Here is an 11572-nt window from a genome sequence, read left to right as displayed (position 1 = left end):
CTCTGAGCTTCCCCCCTTTTGTGTTTTGAGCCTTTAGTACTCTGGACCAGTGTGCAGGTTTTTGAGGTCTGACCCCCCCCCACCTCCGCATCCACTTCAAGCTGAGGGCAGGCAACCTGGGGGTGTGGGGTGTGGGGGGGTGATGGCTGAGGACTCGGTAGGACCTGCACGAATTCCATCCTATAACTGAACAGGTCCTGAGAATTGTTGGACACTGGTCCTGGTGCTACTGCACCGTCCCCCCCTTCCCCCCCCCGCCCCCAGTTCCATCCACTCTCAGGGGTCTGGAAAGCAGCCGCCAAGGCTGCGGGTAGGTAGGCAGGAGGACAGGAGGGCGGCACTGCCCTCTGCTCCACTGGTGCTCTGGGGGCTGCCTCTGCCACCGCACCCAACCCTCAGGCTGCCACAGCCTTTCAAATAAACAGCCTTGCTCTGCCCGGCTCCCTCCTTGCCTCGGGCCTGCTGAGTTCTCGCTCTCGGGTCTGTGTTGCTTGGCCCTCACGCTCTGAGCCACGCTCACCTCCCCTCTCTCGCCAGGCTCGCCCGCTCTGCCTCACACTCCCTCTCACTCGCAGTCACTCTCTGCCTCTTTTGCTCAAGTCCTTTTGTCTCTCGCACATGCCCGTGCTCTCCCTCACAGGCTCCTTTTCTCTCTTCCCTCCCCTCTTCCTCCCGGCTTTTGGTCTCTCTCCTCAGCCCTGTCAGGAACTGGCAGCCCCCCTCCCCAATCTCCCAGCGCTTATAAACCCTGCTTAATTGCTTCCTCCTTGGGAAAAAATCAAAATAAAGAAGTGCCGGGGCTGGGGGTACGTTTCCAGGTTCCGGGGCACACCCCAGCCCTGACCGGGAGCAGAGCGCTGGGAGGGCCAGCCCAAGACTCCCAGCCTCTTTCTCACATTGGTGCTGGGGACTCCCGGCGTGGTAGTCTCTGGGTGCAAGGTCTTCTGCCTCCCTGGCCCCTCTTGTCAGCTTTGTCCGATGACTGCATGGTGGGGAGCTGGGTTTGGTCCCACTGGAGGCCGGGAGGAACTGGAGTGCGTGCATGCTTGGGTCGGGGGCTGTGACGGAAGGTCCCAGGCGACCCCCTCCCCCAGCCTCTTCCCCTGAGAACTTGGGGCAGCCGGCAGGCCTCACACTTGAGCCCTCAACCAAGTCCAGCTGCTGCAGTTCAGTCTCTCAGTCCCGTTCTGACCCCTTCTTGCCCCCCACTCAGGTTCCCCCACCTCCAGGGGGTGGGGGTGTGCCTGAGATCACATTACACCTTCCCTATAAGGGGGCGCGGGTGGGGGCTTCAGCGTGGCATCCAGGACCCTTGACTCCATCCAGCATGGGTGGGGGCAGCTGCAGACCCCAACCCAGGCTTGCCTGCCACAAGCCGAAGTGTTGTCCCCAGCCCCCTCACAGCTGTTCCAGCTCACAGTCCTGGGGAGGCCAGCTCAGGGGGCCCCTTTCCGGGGCGGCCAGGGACCTGACCTACTCTACTCTGTGGCTGATTGGCCACAGGTGGGGGCCTGAGAGTGATGGGAACCCAGCAGCTCCTAGAGTTCCCTGTTCCCCTCCCTCCTCACCCCACCCCAGGCAGCCAGGCCAGGGCAAGAAGGGCCTGAATCAAGGGTTCCCTTTCTCCCCTCAGGCTTTCCACTGCCTCACAGCTCAGTGGCTGATGACCCTGGGTACTACTGCGCATCATGGTTTACTGGGGTTGGGACTATGGGAAGGGTGGACCAGCCAGGAGGCCGCTGGTTGCCATGGGAACATCAGGTTTGGGAAAGGGTCCACCCTGTGTTTATTAGGGGAGCCGAGGCCAGGGGACACTCACTAGCCACAATTCATTTGGGGTTCCTTGCCCTGTGCCCCACAGCAGCCCATCCTGGCTGTGTTGGTATGGTAGTCATTTTGGGTGGGGGTGCCAGCAGCCAGCACTGGAGGCTTCTTTCTTCTAAATGGTACTGTGCTTGGCGTGGCCACAGCCAGGCAGCACCTTGCTACTCACAAAGCGTCCTCATGTGTGAGCTTACTGGACGTTCCCAACAGCCTTGGCAAGTTAGAATCACCCCCCTTTCCCAGATGAGGAAGTGACTTGTCTTAAGTCAGTCAGCCCATGGGGGTGGAGTTGTGCCTCAGACTCTAGGAGACACAGGAATTGAAGGTGGGGTGTGGGAAGAGGCGCTGGCTCCCTGCCCCTGGGTTCCCCTCGCACCTCACAGGGGTGCCTGCATCTGTCCTTGTGACTCAGGCCCTGCCTGCCTTGGACGAGCAGGGCTGACTTCCTCACTTGACTTTGCTGGGCCTGCCTCCGAGCAGCCCGCTCGGGTGACCTGAACTAGAGGCAGCCAACTCGCTACCTGGTACTGTCCCTGCGGAGCTTCCTCTCTGGGCCAGTGATGTCCCTCTTGGGGACCCCACAGAAAACAGACAATGAGGATTGGAGTGTTAAGCCCCCCGTGGGTCCTAGCATTGGCCAGGTGGCATCGACAGGAGGCCATAGTCCACTGTAGTTGGGAAGGGTGACTTCCTCTGGGACTCTCCTGACTTCCCTTCCTCCACCAGTGCTGTGTGTGTGCCAGGACCCAGCTGCTGTTCCTGCCCACCCACGCCTGGGCGGGCACTGCTGGGACACGCCAGGCCTGCTCCTGCTGCCTCCAGGGCTGGGTGGAGCTGGGGGAGTGAAAGAGGAACCTTTAATTTGGGGACTCCCCACCCTTGCTGGGATGAGAGCAGACTTGAGCTCTGGCTTGGGGTCTGTCCTCCACTGGTCCAGCCACCCTGGGGGTGCAGGCACAGTGGTGCTGGGGTCGTCCGATCAAGGCTGTGGCTAGAGTCTTCTACCAAGTTGGAACTAGCATGGCCTGGGACCAGGCTCTCCCTTCGGCCACTCTGACCACAGGTTCCTAGAGCCTGAGGAAAGCGTGAGAAGAAAGGAAGTATAGATAGACCTGGTCGAACGTGGGCAGCTCTCTGGGCACGACCCCCACACTGCAAGCTCTCCCCACTGGAGACCCCCACACTGCAAGCTCTCCCCACTGGAGACTGTCGGTGTATGGGCTGAGAGAGGCTCAGCTGGACGAGGAAGCAGAGGGCAATCGGCCTCTGACCAGTCCAGGGCCTTGGAGGCCACTGCCCCGCACCCTCAGGCTTCTCCTATCCCAGGTTTCTTTTTACACTCACGGTGGGACTTCTAAGCTCAGTAGGAAGACTGAGGGAGAGACTGGGGCTAGGGTGCAGGGAAAAGGCAGGCCCCAAGGCAGGAGCTGGACTGCTCAGGCTGCCTCCCCCAGGTCCTTTTACTCCCTGGGGTGGCTCCCTGGGGTCCTGGGGCTATACCAGGCTAAGGAGGGAAGGCCTCAAGGGTTACCATGGCGACCTGCTTCAGGCTTCCTGCTGGGCCATGTCAATCCCCTTAGTTTCCAGAAAAGAGCTTTGTCTGGAGGTGGCCCCAGGCAGGAAAGCTCGGCTTGATAATGGGGGCAGTATTAGTTTTTGAAAAGCGGGGGATCAAGAGTTGAAGTTGGGGGCACTCTCTTCCCCCTCCTCTCCTGCCCACCTCGTAACCTGGGGAGTTCCAGGCCAAACCTGCAGTGTCCCCCTGTATGACTAGTGTTGTACCTGGCTTCGTGACCTCACTCTTACTCTGGCTATATACCCGCCCTTCGTGGCCCCTTGCCACTTTTTTGGGCTTCTCACAGGCCAAGAAGCAGTTTTTCCAGTGGAGGGGAAGACACTGAGACGGCACCATTATGGGGGTCAGGGTCAGGGAAGGCAGGCTTTGGCAGGCTCCTCTCTTTTCTGACTTTAGGGGAAGGTGAGTTTCTCTCTGCCAGCTGCTATGCAAATGAACTGGTGAATATTTATGAGTCTGTTCACTGAGGTTGAGGAGAGTCTGAGGGGTGGTGGGGGCAATAGTCCTCTCCTTACCCCGCCCCCACCCTCCATGTAGACATCTGTTTCCTCCATGTCTCTGGGTTCCAGGTAGAATCCCGAGTAGCTGGAAGCCCTGTGCTCTATAGTTCCAGGGCTCCAGAGCCTGAGTGGCGATGCGAGACTTGCTCGGGGCAGACAGGACACCCTGGTGAGTAAGCCAGGGCCAGGTGGTAAGAAAGCTGGGCTGGCCTATACCCCCTTGCATGCCTTCTGTGTATGTGCCTGTTGTCCCCTCCACAGAGGGTCTTGTTGAGGTTCAGCTGTACAAGGAATTAGGTCACCTTAGGCCCCGAGGGGTTAACATCCTGGGTGAGTTTAGGGTCCTCGGCTTGGCTCTAAGCACTTCTCTTCAATGGAAATGTCTGTCTGATCACTCATTCCCTCACATGAGGACGCTGGACGCAGTGGGTCATGAAGCTTCCTTCTGGCTCTAAGATATTAGAAGTTGTCTAATCCTGTGGTCTGGATGGACCCAGTGTGAGGATTGGAAGGCGAAACATGCCTTGGAGTTATAGAGGCTTTGGTGAAACTTCCGGGCTTTTTATGGTGCATGGGTTGGGGGCATTGCCTCTTAGATGTTTGTGTGGGCCTCCATCCTATGCCTGCTTCCTTTCTGGCCCTCTGAGGTGTGGTGAAGTTAGGCACCAAGGGGAACTCACGGTGGCTGTTAGCCTCCTGCACAGCAGGATGACAAACCCTAGCTTTGGGGAGGCTCACGCGACATGAAGAGAGGGCTCCTGGGAGGCTCTCGTACCTAGTAGTTCCCACTGTGGACAGGCCCTTCGGAAGTGGAGCCACGCGCTTCCACTCTCGGCTTTGTTCTCTTGAAGCACCGCCTTCAGCCCTTCATTGTCCTTCCTGCTACAAGGTCTGTCCCCAGTGGGAGGAAACCCACAGTGCAGGTTGTGACCCTCGAGGCCTTTCAGCCTCTTCTGCCTCTACCGATCGCTAGGCCAGTCACTGGCTTGGGATCTGGGCCCCTGCCACTGCTGTCCACCTTTGCTGTGTGTTGTCTTCTTATTCCTCACCCAGGTCCCACTTGCGTCCCACTCTTTCTGTTGAGCCATCTCTGACCATCTTGACACATGAACTGCTTCCTCTCACTGCCTCCAGCCCTTGCTGTTTGAAACATGCCCCTGTAACATAACCTACGGATAGCCTAGTGCTGTCTCTTGCTAGAGCGTGGACCATTCACTGTTCTGACCCACACGCCAGACAGTAAAGTCCTTGATGTTGGGGCTGCATCTTTTCTTCCTATTTCCAAGGCTGGGCTCATAGGTACTTGGTGTCAGTATCTGGCCTCCTGCCTCTTGGCAGACTACACAATTTGTAAGCAGGAATCAAACACGTTGAGTGCCTACTGTGTGCTAGGTATTCTACATGTGCCACTGTGTCTCCCCTGTACACCCAGGGGCAGGGAGGGCCCTTACCACCCCCAGTTTATACAGGAGGAAACGGAAGCTCAGGGAGATCAGGCAGCTCATTCAAGGTCACAGAGCTAGTAAGGGCCCTGTCTGATTCCACAGTCTTTCTGCTTTCTCCTGCATGGTACTGCCTTGCTCCCAGCTCCAGCCCTTCCAGGCTCAGACGTGGCCAAGAGAGCAGCACTTTCTTACTGTGTGCCAAGGCAAGGACAGAGTGGTATGAATAGATGGCCCTGGGCAGCTGCCCTCCACCTGCTACTCCTCAGTGCCTGGCCTTCTGGCGTGGACGACAACCCCGGCTCAGAAGGCGTTTGTCCAGCTCTTCTCACGAGCTGGAGCAGAGGCAGTGTGGAGGTGGGGGGATTAGAACACAGATGAAGGAGGTTCCTGGGGCCCTATGTTATATCGTCTATTGTCTCTGCTTTGGCCCCTTCCCCCGCCTTGCTCTTCTTAGGAGTAAGACTGCTCAAGCTTGGGGATTCAGGCTTTTGCATGGAGTGGGTGAGATACATCCCGGTAGGACACCAGGCAGTGGGAGTGGAGAGTGGAGAGAGATGTGTGGAGCCACACCAGGCCAGAGACTGTGCCCGTGACTCCTGGGCTCTAGGCATTGCTTGTCCCCATCTCTTCATCATGTCCAAGATTAGCAGGGATCTGGGAGAAGGCCCGGGTCTCAGGCAGGTTGAGCTCCCCTAGCCATTGGCTGGGAGCTGCGGGGGTGATGGCTAAGGCATGTGTGGGCTTGTGTGTGTGTGTGTGTGTGTGTGTGTGTGTCTGCGCATGTGCGCATATGCGCATGTGTGCCGAGGAGGTGGTAGCTGTGGCTATGAAGGAATGTGAGTGTGATGGTGGTGGGAGGAGGACAGGGCTTCCACCTCCAGGCAGCCCAGCCTGACACCTTGGTACCCAGCCCATCGCCACGTCAGCCCCCTGCGGAAATGCCACATTAGGACAAAGGGCTCCCCCAGCAAGGCAGTGCCCCACCCTGCTGAGCAGTCAAAGCCTGGCAGCCTTGCCCAGGGGCCACCCCTTCCACACCCTGCTGGCAGTGTGGTTCTGTCTCCCCACCCCCAGCTCAAAGACACAGGAAGGACAAAATTCCTGTTCTTGCCATCTCCACTCTGAAGGCCCAGCCCGGCCCTCACTGTCTGCTCCCCTGGCTCCAGGAGATGGCCTGGGACCCCAGCGCCGAGGCTGACCCTTGCTTCTCCTCTGGGCAGGTTCCTGAGTGGGAAGGGCCTGGTCATCTACCCAAAGATTGGAGACAAGCTGGACATCATCTGTCCCCGAGCGGAGGCAGGGCGGCCCTACGAGTACTACAAGCTGTACCTTGTGCGGCCTGAGCAGGCAGCTGCCTGCAGCACCGTGCTTGACCCCAACGTGCTGGTCACCTGCAATAGGCCCGAGCAGGAAATCCGCTTCACCATCAAGTTCCAGGAGTTCAGCCCCAACTACATGGGCCTGGAGTTCAAGAAACACCATGATTACTACATTACCTGTAAGTCCTGCCCATCACGTGCTTGTCTCCTATCCTGTAGCCGCAGCGCCTTCTCAGTACTGCAAGGAGACCACACACAGCTAAGGCCCTGCCTGGTCTGGTCCCTTTTGAAGCCTGGCATGCTCTCCTCCCAGCCTGGCCTTGCAATTCTGGCCCCGACATTCACCTAGGGGCCCGCCGCCAGCTTGCCTTGGCTCTGGGAGTTGGGTGGGAGAGGACCCCAATTTGTGGTGCTCCCTCTCTTATTTTATTTGTCCACCTAAGATCTAATCTTGGGGATGGCAGAGTTGGCAGAGACCTTTGGGATCAGCCAGCTGTTCGGCCTTTGTCTTCCTGGGACTCTGCGGCCCCAAGAGGGGAAGGGGTTTCTTGGCCTAGATCACCCAGGGAGTCGGTGAGAACATTGGGACTCCAAGCCAGTTCTCCTGACCACCTAGTCGAGGATTCCTTCCAGGCAGTGTAGGTTCTGATTGATTGCTTTGCCTCTGAGCAACGTCACCCAATGAGAAAACACATCTGATGTCCACTCAGAGCGAAGGGCCAGGGCCTGGTCATGACACAGGAGCGGCACCCTTGGGGAGGGGGCTAGTTCCTGGCCATGCTGGCGACTCTGTTCCCTGGGGAAGGAGAGAAGTAGGTGGGGGCTGCTTGCCACCCCCTGCCTCCCAGTTCTGTCCCGATGGGCGAAGGCAGCGCGGGAAGGCCTTTCTCCCCCTCTGACTGCTCTGGCCTGTTGCTGCAGCTACGTCCAACGGGAGCCTGGAGGGACTGGAGAATCGGGAGGGAGGTGTGTGCCGCACACGCACCATGAAGATTGTCATGAAGGTCGGGCAAGGTGAGTAGCCAGTCTGAGGGCACCCCAGTCAGGCCTTTCAACAGATGTCCCTGGCTGGGTGTGGGTGTGTTGGGAGCAGGGGAGGGGGCGATAGGGTTAGAGTATCTGAGATCAGGTACACAAGCCATTCTTGGCCCAAACCAGATGACTGAGGCACCGATGCTGGTGCGGTGCCTCCCCCTCACCTTTCCTCTCCCACATACAGACCCCAATGCTGTGACCCCTGAACAGCTGACTACCAGCCGGCCCAGCAAGGAGGCAGACAATACTATCAAGATGGCCACGCAGGCCCCTGGCGGTCGGGGCTCCCTGGGGGACTCCGACGGCAAGCATGGTGAGTGCATGGGCCTTGTGTCTGAAGAAAGGCAGGACGGGGCCCAGCCTGAGATCTACTGTGTGTCCCTGGGACCCCCGGCTGACTCTTCCTTCCCTCCCCCTTCCCCAGAGACTGTGAACCAGGACGAGAAGAGTGGCCCAGGTGGGAGCGGAGGCAGCAGCGGGGACCCTGACAGCTTCTTCAACTCCAAGGTGGCATTGTTCGCGGCTGTTGGCGCTGGCTGCGTCATCTTCCTGCTTATCATCATCTTCCTGACGGTTCTGCTACTAAAGCTGCGAAAGCGGCACCGCAAGCACACACAGCAGCGGGCACCCGCCCTCTCACTCAGTACCCTGGCCAGTCCCAAGGGGGGCAGTGGCACAGCGGGCACCGAGCCCAGCGACATCATCATCCCCTTACGGACTACAGAGAACAACTACTGCCCCCACTATGAGAAGGTGAGTGGGGACTACGGGCACCCCGTCTACATCGTCCAGGAGATGCCACCCCAGAGCCCAGCAAACATCTACTACAAGGTCTGAGAGCCCGGCGCGGCCTCAGGCCTGAGGGACAGTCGGCCGGGACCGCACCTCTCCTTTCTCCCCACGCCCCTCCCCTTGCCAGTTGTGCCCACCTTTGTATTTAGTTTTGTAGTTTCTTGGCTTTTATAATCCCCCTTTGGCCCTGCCCCTGGGCTTCGTAGGGGGTGCTTGTGCCCCCGGCCCCCATGCTCTTGTGCCTTTCCCCTGTGGCCAGGCCTCTGGGCTCTGCGGGGGCGCCCCTTCTTGGAGGGCAGGGTTGGACGCTGAAGGACAGCAGGCAGGGAGATGTCCCCCTGGCCCTGACCCCATGTCCCCTTCCCCCTTCCCAGGACTGCTCGTCCGCTATCATCACTGTTTTTAATGTTTTTGTGTTCATTTTTTAGCTGTCCACTCATTTTCATCTGTTTTTTTGAAGAAAAATGGAAAAGGCAGCCCCTCCCCAGGTTTTCTGAGCCCTGTTGAGCCCAGTGTCAGGGGCCGGTGGCAGGATGTGGCCAGCTGGGAAACATAGGATGGCATTTCTTTTATAAACTCCTTGGTATTTGGTGGAGGAGGGGGTGGTGGGGCAGGCCTGGGCTGTTCTTGCCCATGCGGGAAGGTGTCTCACCCTCCCCTCCTGACCCTCCTGCTACAAAGCTGATCTTGGCAATGGGGCAGTGGCTGCCACCCTTCCACCAAAAAAAAATTCCCTTCCTTGTGGGATTCTTGGGCATCTCCTGCCTCCCTCACTCTCACGGTAATTAACGTCTTAATTGGCTGTTGCCTGGGGAACAGGAGAGCTGCTGCAGGCAGATGACCTCATGGGGGGTGGAGGGAGGTGAGGTGCCCAGGTGGCTGGGAGTTCCCCCCCTCCCCCTCCACCCTGTTCTCGCCTCACCTTTGGCCCCCTTTGGCCTGGTGGGGAGACAGAGACCCAGGGCAGAGACCTAAGCGGGTATAAGGCCAGGTGGCCTGCTCCTCTTTTGGGCTCTAGCACAGGTGGGTGCCCCACACCCCAGTTCTCACTGCTCCCCTCCCCCCAGTCTTGGGCTGGGGCCTGGAAGAGGCCGTGCACTTTGACCCCGGCTCCTTGCCAGCACGGCTGCTAACAGACTGCCACTTGAGTGTGCCGTGCAGGCGCTCCCACAGTGGCCATGGAAGGAGCCGGGCCTTCCACCATCCACCTCCACACTGCCGCCTGGCCAGCTGCCTGCCCCAGCCCCTTCCAGGTGGCAGTCGGAAGAGTTTTTTGTTTTTGTTTCTGTTGCCATTTGTGTAAATACTAGTCTTTTTTGGAAAAAAATAATGTAAAGATGTTTTGTATAAACTCTGATTTATTTTCTTGTTGCTTTTTTCTTAGAAAAAATGAGAACTAAAAAAAAAAAAAATTAACCTCAAGGAGAAATGGGTGTAAAATGGTGTCGTGATGTTGGCGAGTTAAGTATGAGTGTATGAGTGAGTATGTGAGTGAGTGTGTTTGTGTGTGTGTGTGTGTGTGTGTGAGAGAGAGCGAGAGAGAGAGACAGAGAGAGAGAGACAGAGAGACAGAGAGAGAGAGACAGAGAGATTGAGAGATTGACTTCCCGTGCCCCAAACATGGTGAGCTGGGGATGGGAAGAGGGTGGCAGTCCCAATGCAGCAAGGTGTATCAAGTGCCCTGTGCCCCTACTGCTCTCCTGCCAAGTCTCTCTGTCCTCTTGTTCTACTGGAGCCCCGCAACCATTTCCCCCTCTCCGTGCTGACACCTCTGTGGTATAGGCCATGGGCATCTGCCCCGCCTGGCACTAAGCTCAACTAGACAGGGTGAACCATTGGGGGGGGGCGGGGGCGGGAGGGAGGTTCCCATGGGGACCTGGGTGTGTCCACAGTACTGCCACCACCTGGCTGGGGCTAGACTCTGGGACTTGCTGGCAGGCCCAGCCCTGCCCTGCTTCGGGACGCCTGGAGGTGGATAGAAATAAGTTCCGAAGAGCTGGCTGTCAGCTGCAGCCCACTGGGTCCCGGGGCTGCTGCAGGCTGCCCAGTTCACTTCTTAGCCAGGAAGATCTTCCATCTCCTGTCTTCAGAGACCTCACCATGGCATACTTGGGGGCTTCTGGCTGGCAGCTGAAGTCCCCGAGCTAGAGCAGCCCCGAGCACCGGGTCTCCCTCCCACAGACTGGTGCGCTGAGAGTGTGATGAGGGCCGCGAAGAGGGTTTGGCTTCAGTCCCCCAGGCTGGAGCAGCCTGCAGTTCTTGTGGGGGGCTCCCTGTGGAGATGGCTAAGACAGATGTCAGGAGAGGAGGACAAGTGAGATCCCAGCAGCTAAAAATGGGTGAGAAGGCACTAGAGGAAAGGAGGAGGAGGAAGGAAGGGGAGGGTTAGTGATGCAGAGCAGGAAGCCCCAGCGAGCCAGCCAAGGAGCCGGCTGGGCCGTGAGCGAAGTGGAAGCGCTTGGAGAGCCAGGGACCTGCAGGGCAGGGGAGGGGGGAGGCTGGGCTGGAGCAGGGTTGGGCTCGGCTGGGGTGCTCCGGGAGCCAGCCGGGGCAGAGGCTGTTTATTTGGTTTCTCATTAACCAAAGGAAGTGCCTGGATCAGATGGGGCCTGTGCTGCTTGACTGCCTGCCCAGAGTGGGGCCCGGCCTGGGCCGGGGGTCTCCAACCAAGGCTGCATCAGGCCACACTGATGTCTCTAACCAACAACGTGGGGCCTGACCCAGCTTGGGTGAGCCCTTCCCACGCTTCTCCATCGAAGTGTCCTTGGGTGGTCTCCAGCCCAGCCCAGGGTACCAGCAGCCCTCACCCTCCTGGTGGGTGGGGAATGGAGTTTCTGGGGGCCCCTGAGGAGTAGCTGTGGGATTGTGGAGTCATGTGTGGCACTCTCTCCAAAAGCCCAGGTTGGAGACTGGCTGTTTCCACTGGCCCTGGCCTGGGTGCCATGGCTGGTGCTGGTTAGTGCCCAGTGCCTGCACTGTGCTGGCCACACAGTGGTGCTCAGTCACCCCTTGTGGCATAATGACTTTCACCTGGACAGCCCCTGCCCTTTTTAGAAATCATTTTACGCACATTATCTGATT

At 58.5% G+C, this 11572-nt stretch overlaps 1 protein-coding gene across 2 annotated transcripts in view; it reads left to right on the top strand.

Annotated features, from left to right (window-relative positions):
* Nucleotides 1–9920, top strand: part of EFNB1 (ephrin B1) — a 12659-nt gene extending 2739 nt beyond the window's left edge. Inside the window, exons 1-5 of one of the 2 annotated variants that reach the window (XM_019648072.1) lie at nt 491–4069; nt 6566–6843; nt 7586–7678; nt 7884–8012; nt 8124–9795. In XM_019648072.1, the coding sequence (XP_019503617.1) occupies nt 4035–4069; nt 6566–6843; nt 7586–7678; nt 7884–8012; nt 8124–8536 (948 nt within the window). In that variant the 5' untranslated portion in view covers nt 491–4034 and the 3' untranslated portion in view covers nt 8537–9795. Of the gene's footprint in view, nt 1–490; nt 4070–6565; nt 6844–7585; nt 7679–7883; nt 8013–8123 lie in introns of those variants that run through there. The other variant, XM_019648071.1, reaches the window with a different exon arrangement.
* The last annotated feature ends 1652 nt before the right edge of the window (nt 9921–11572 follow it).

Source organism: Hipposideros armiger, unplaced genomic scaffold (assembly GCF_001890085.2).
Source record: "Hipposideros armiger isolate ML-2016 unplaced genomic scaffold, ASM189008v1 scaffold_119, whole genome shotgun sequence".
Taxonomy (NCBI): Eukaryota; Metazoa; Chordata; class Mammalia; order Chiroptera; family Hipposideridae; genus Hipposideros; species Hipposideros armiger.
Note: the sequence above shows the minus strand (reverse complement) of the source record. Positions and strands in the feature narration are given on the sequence as shown.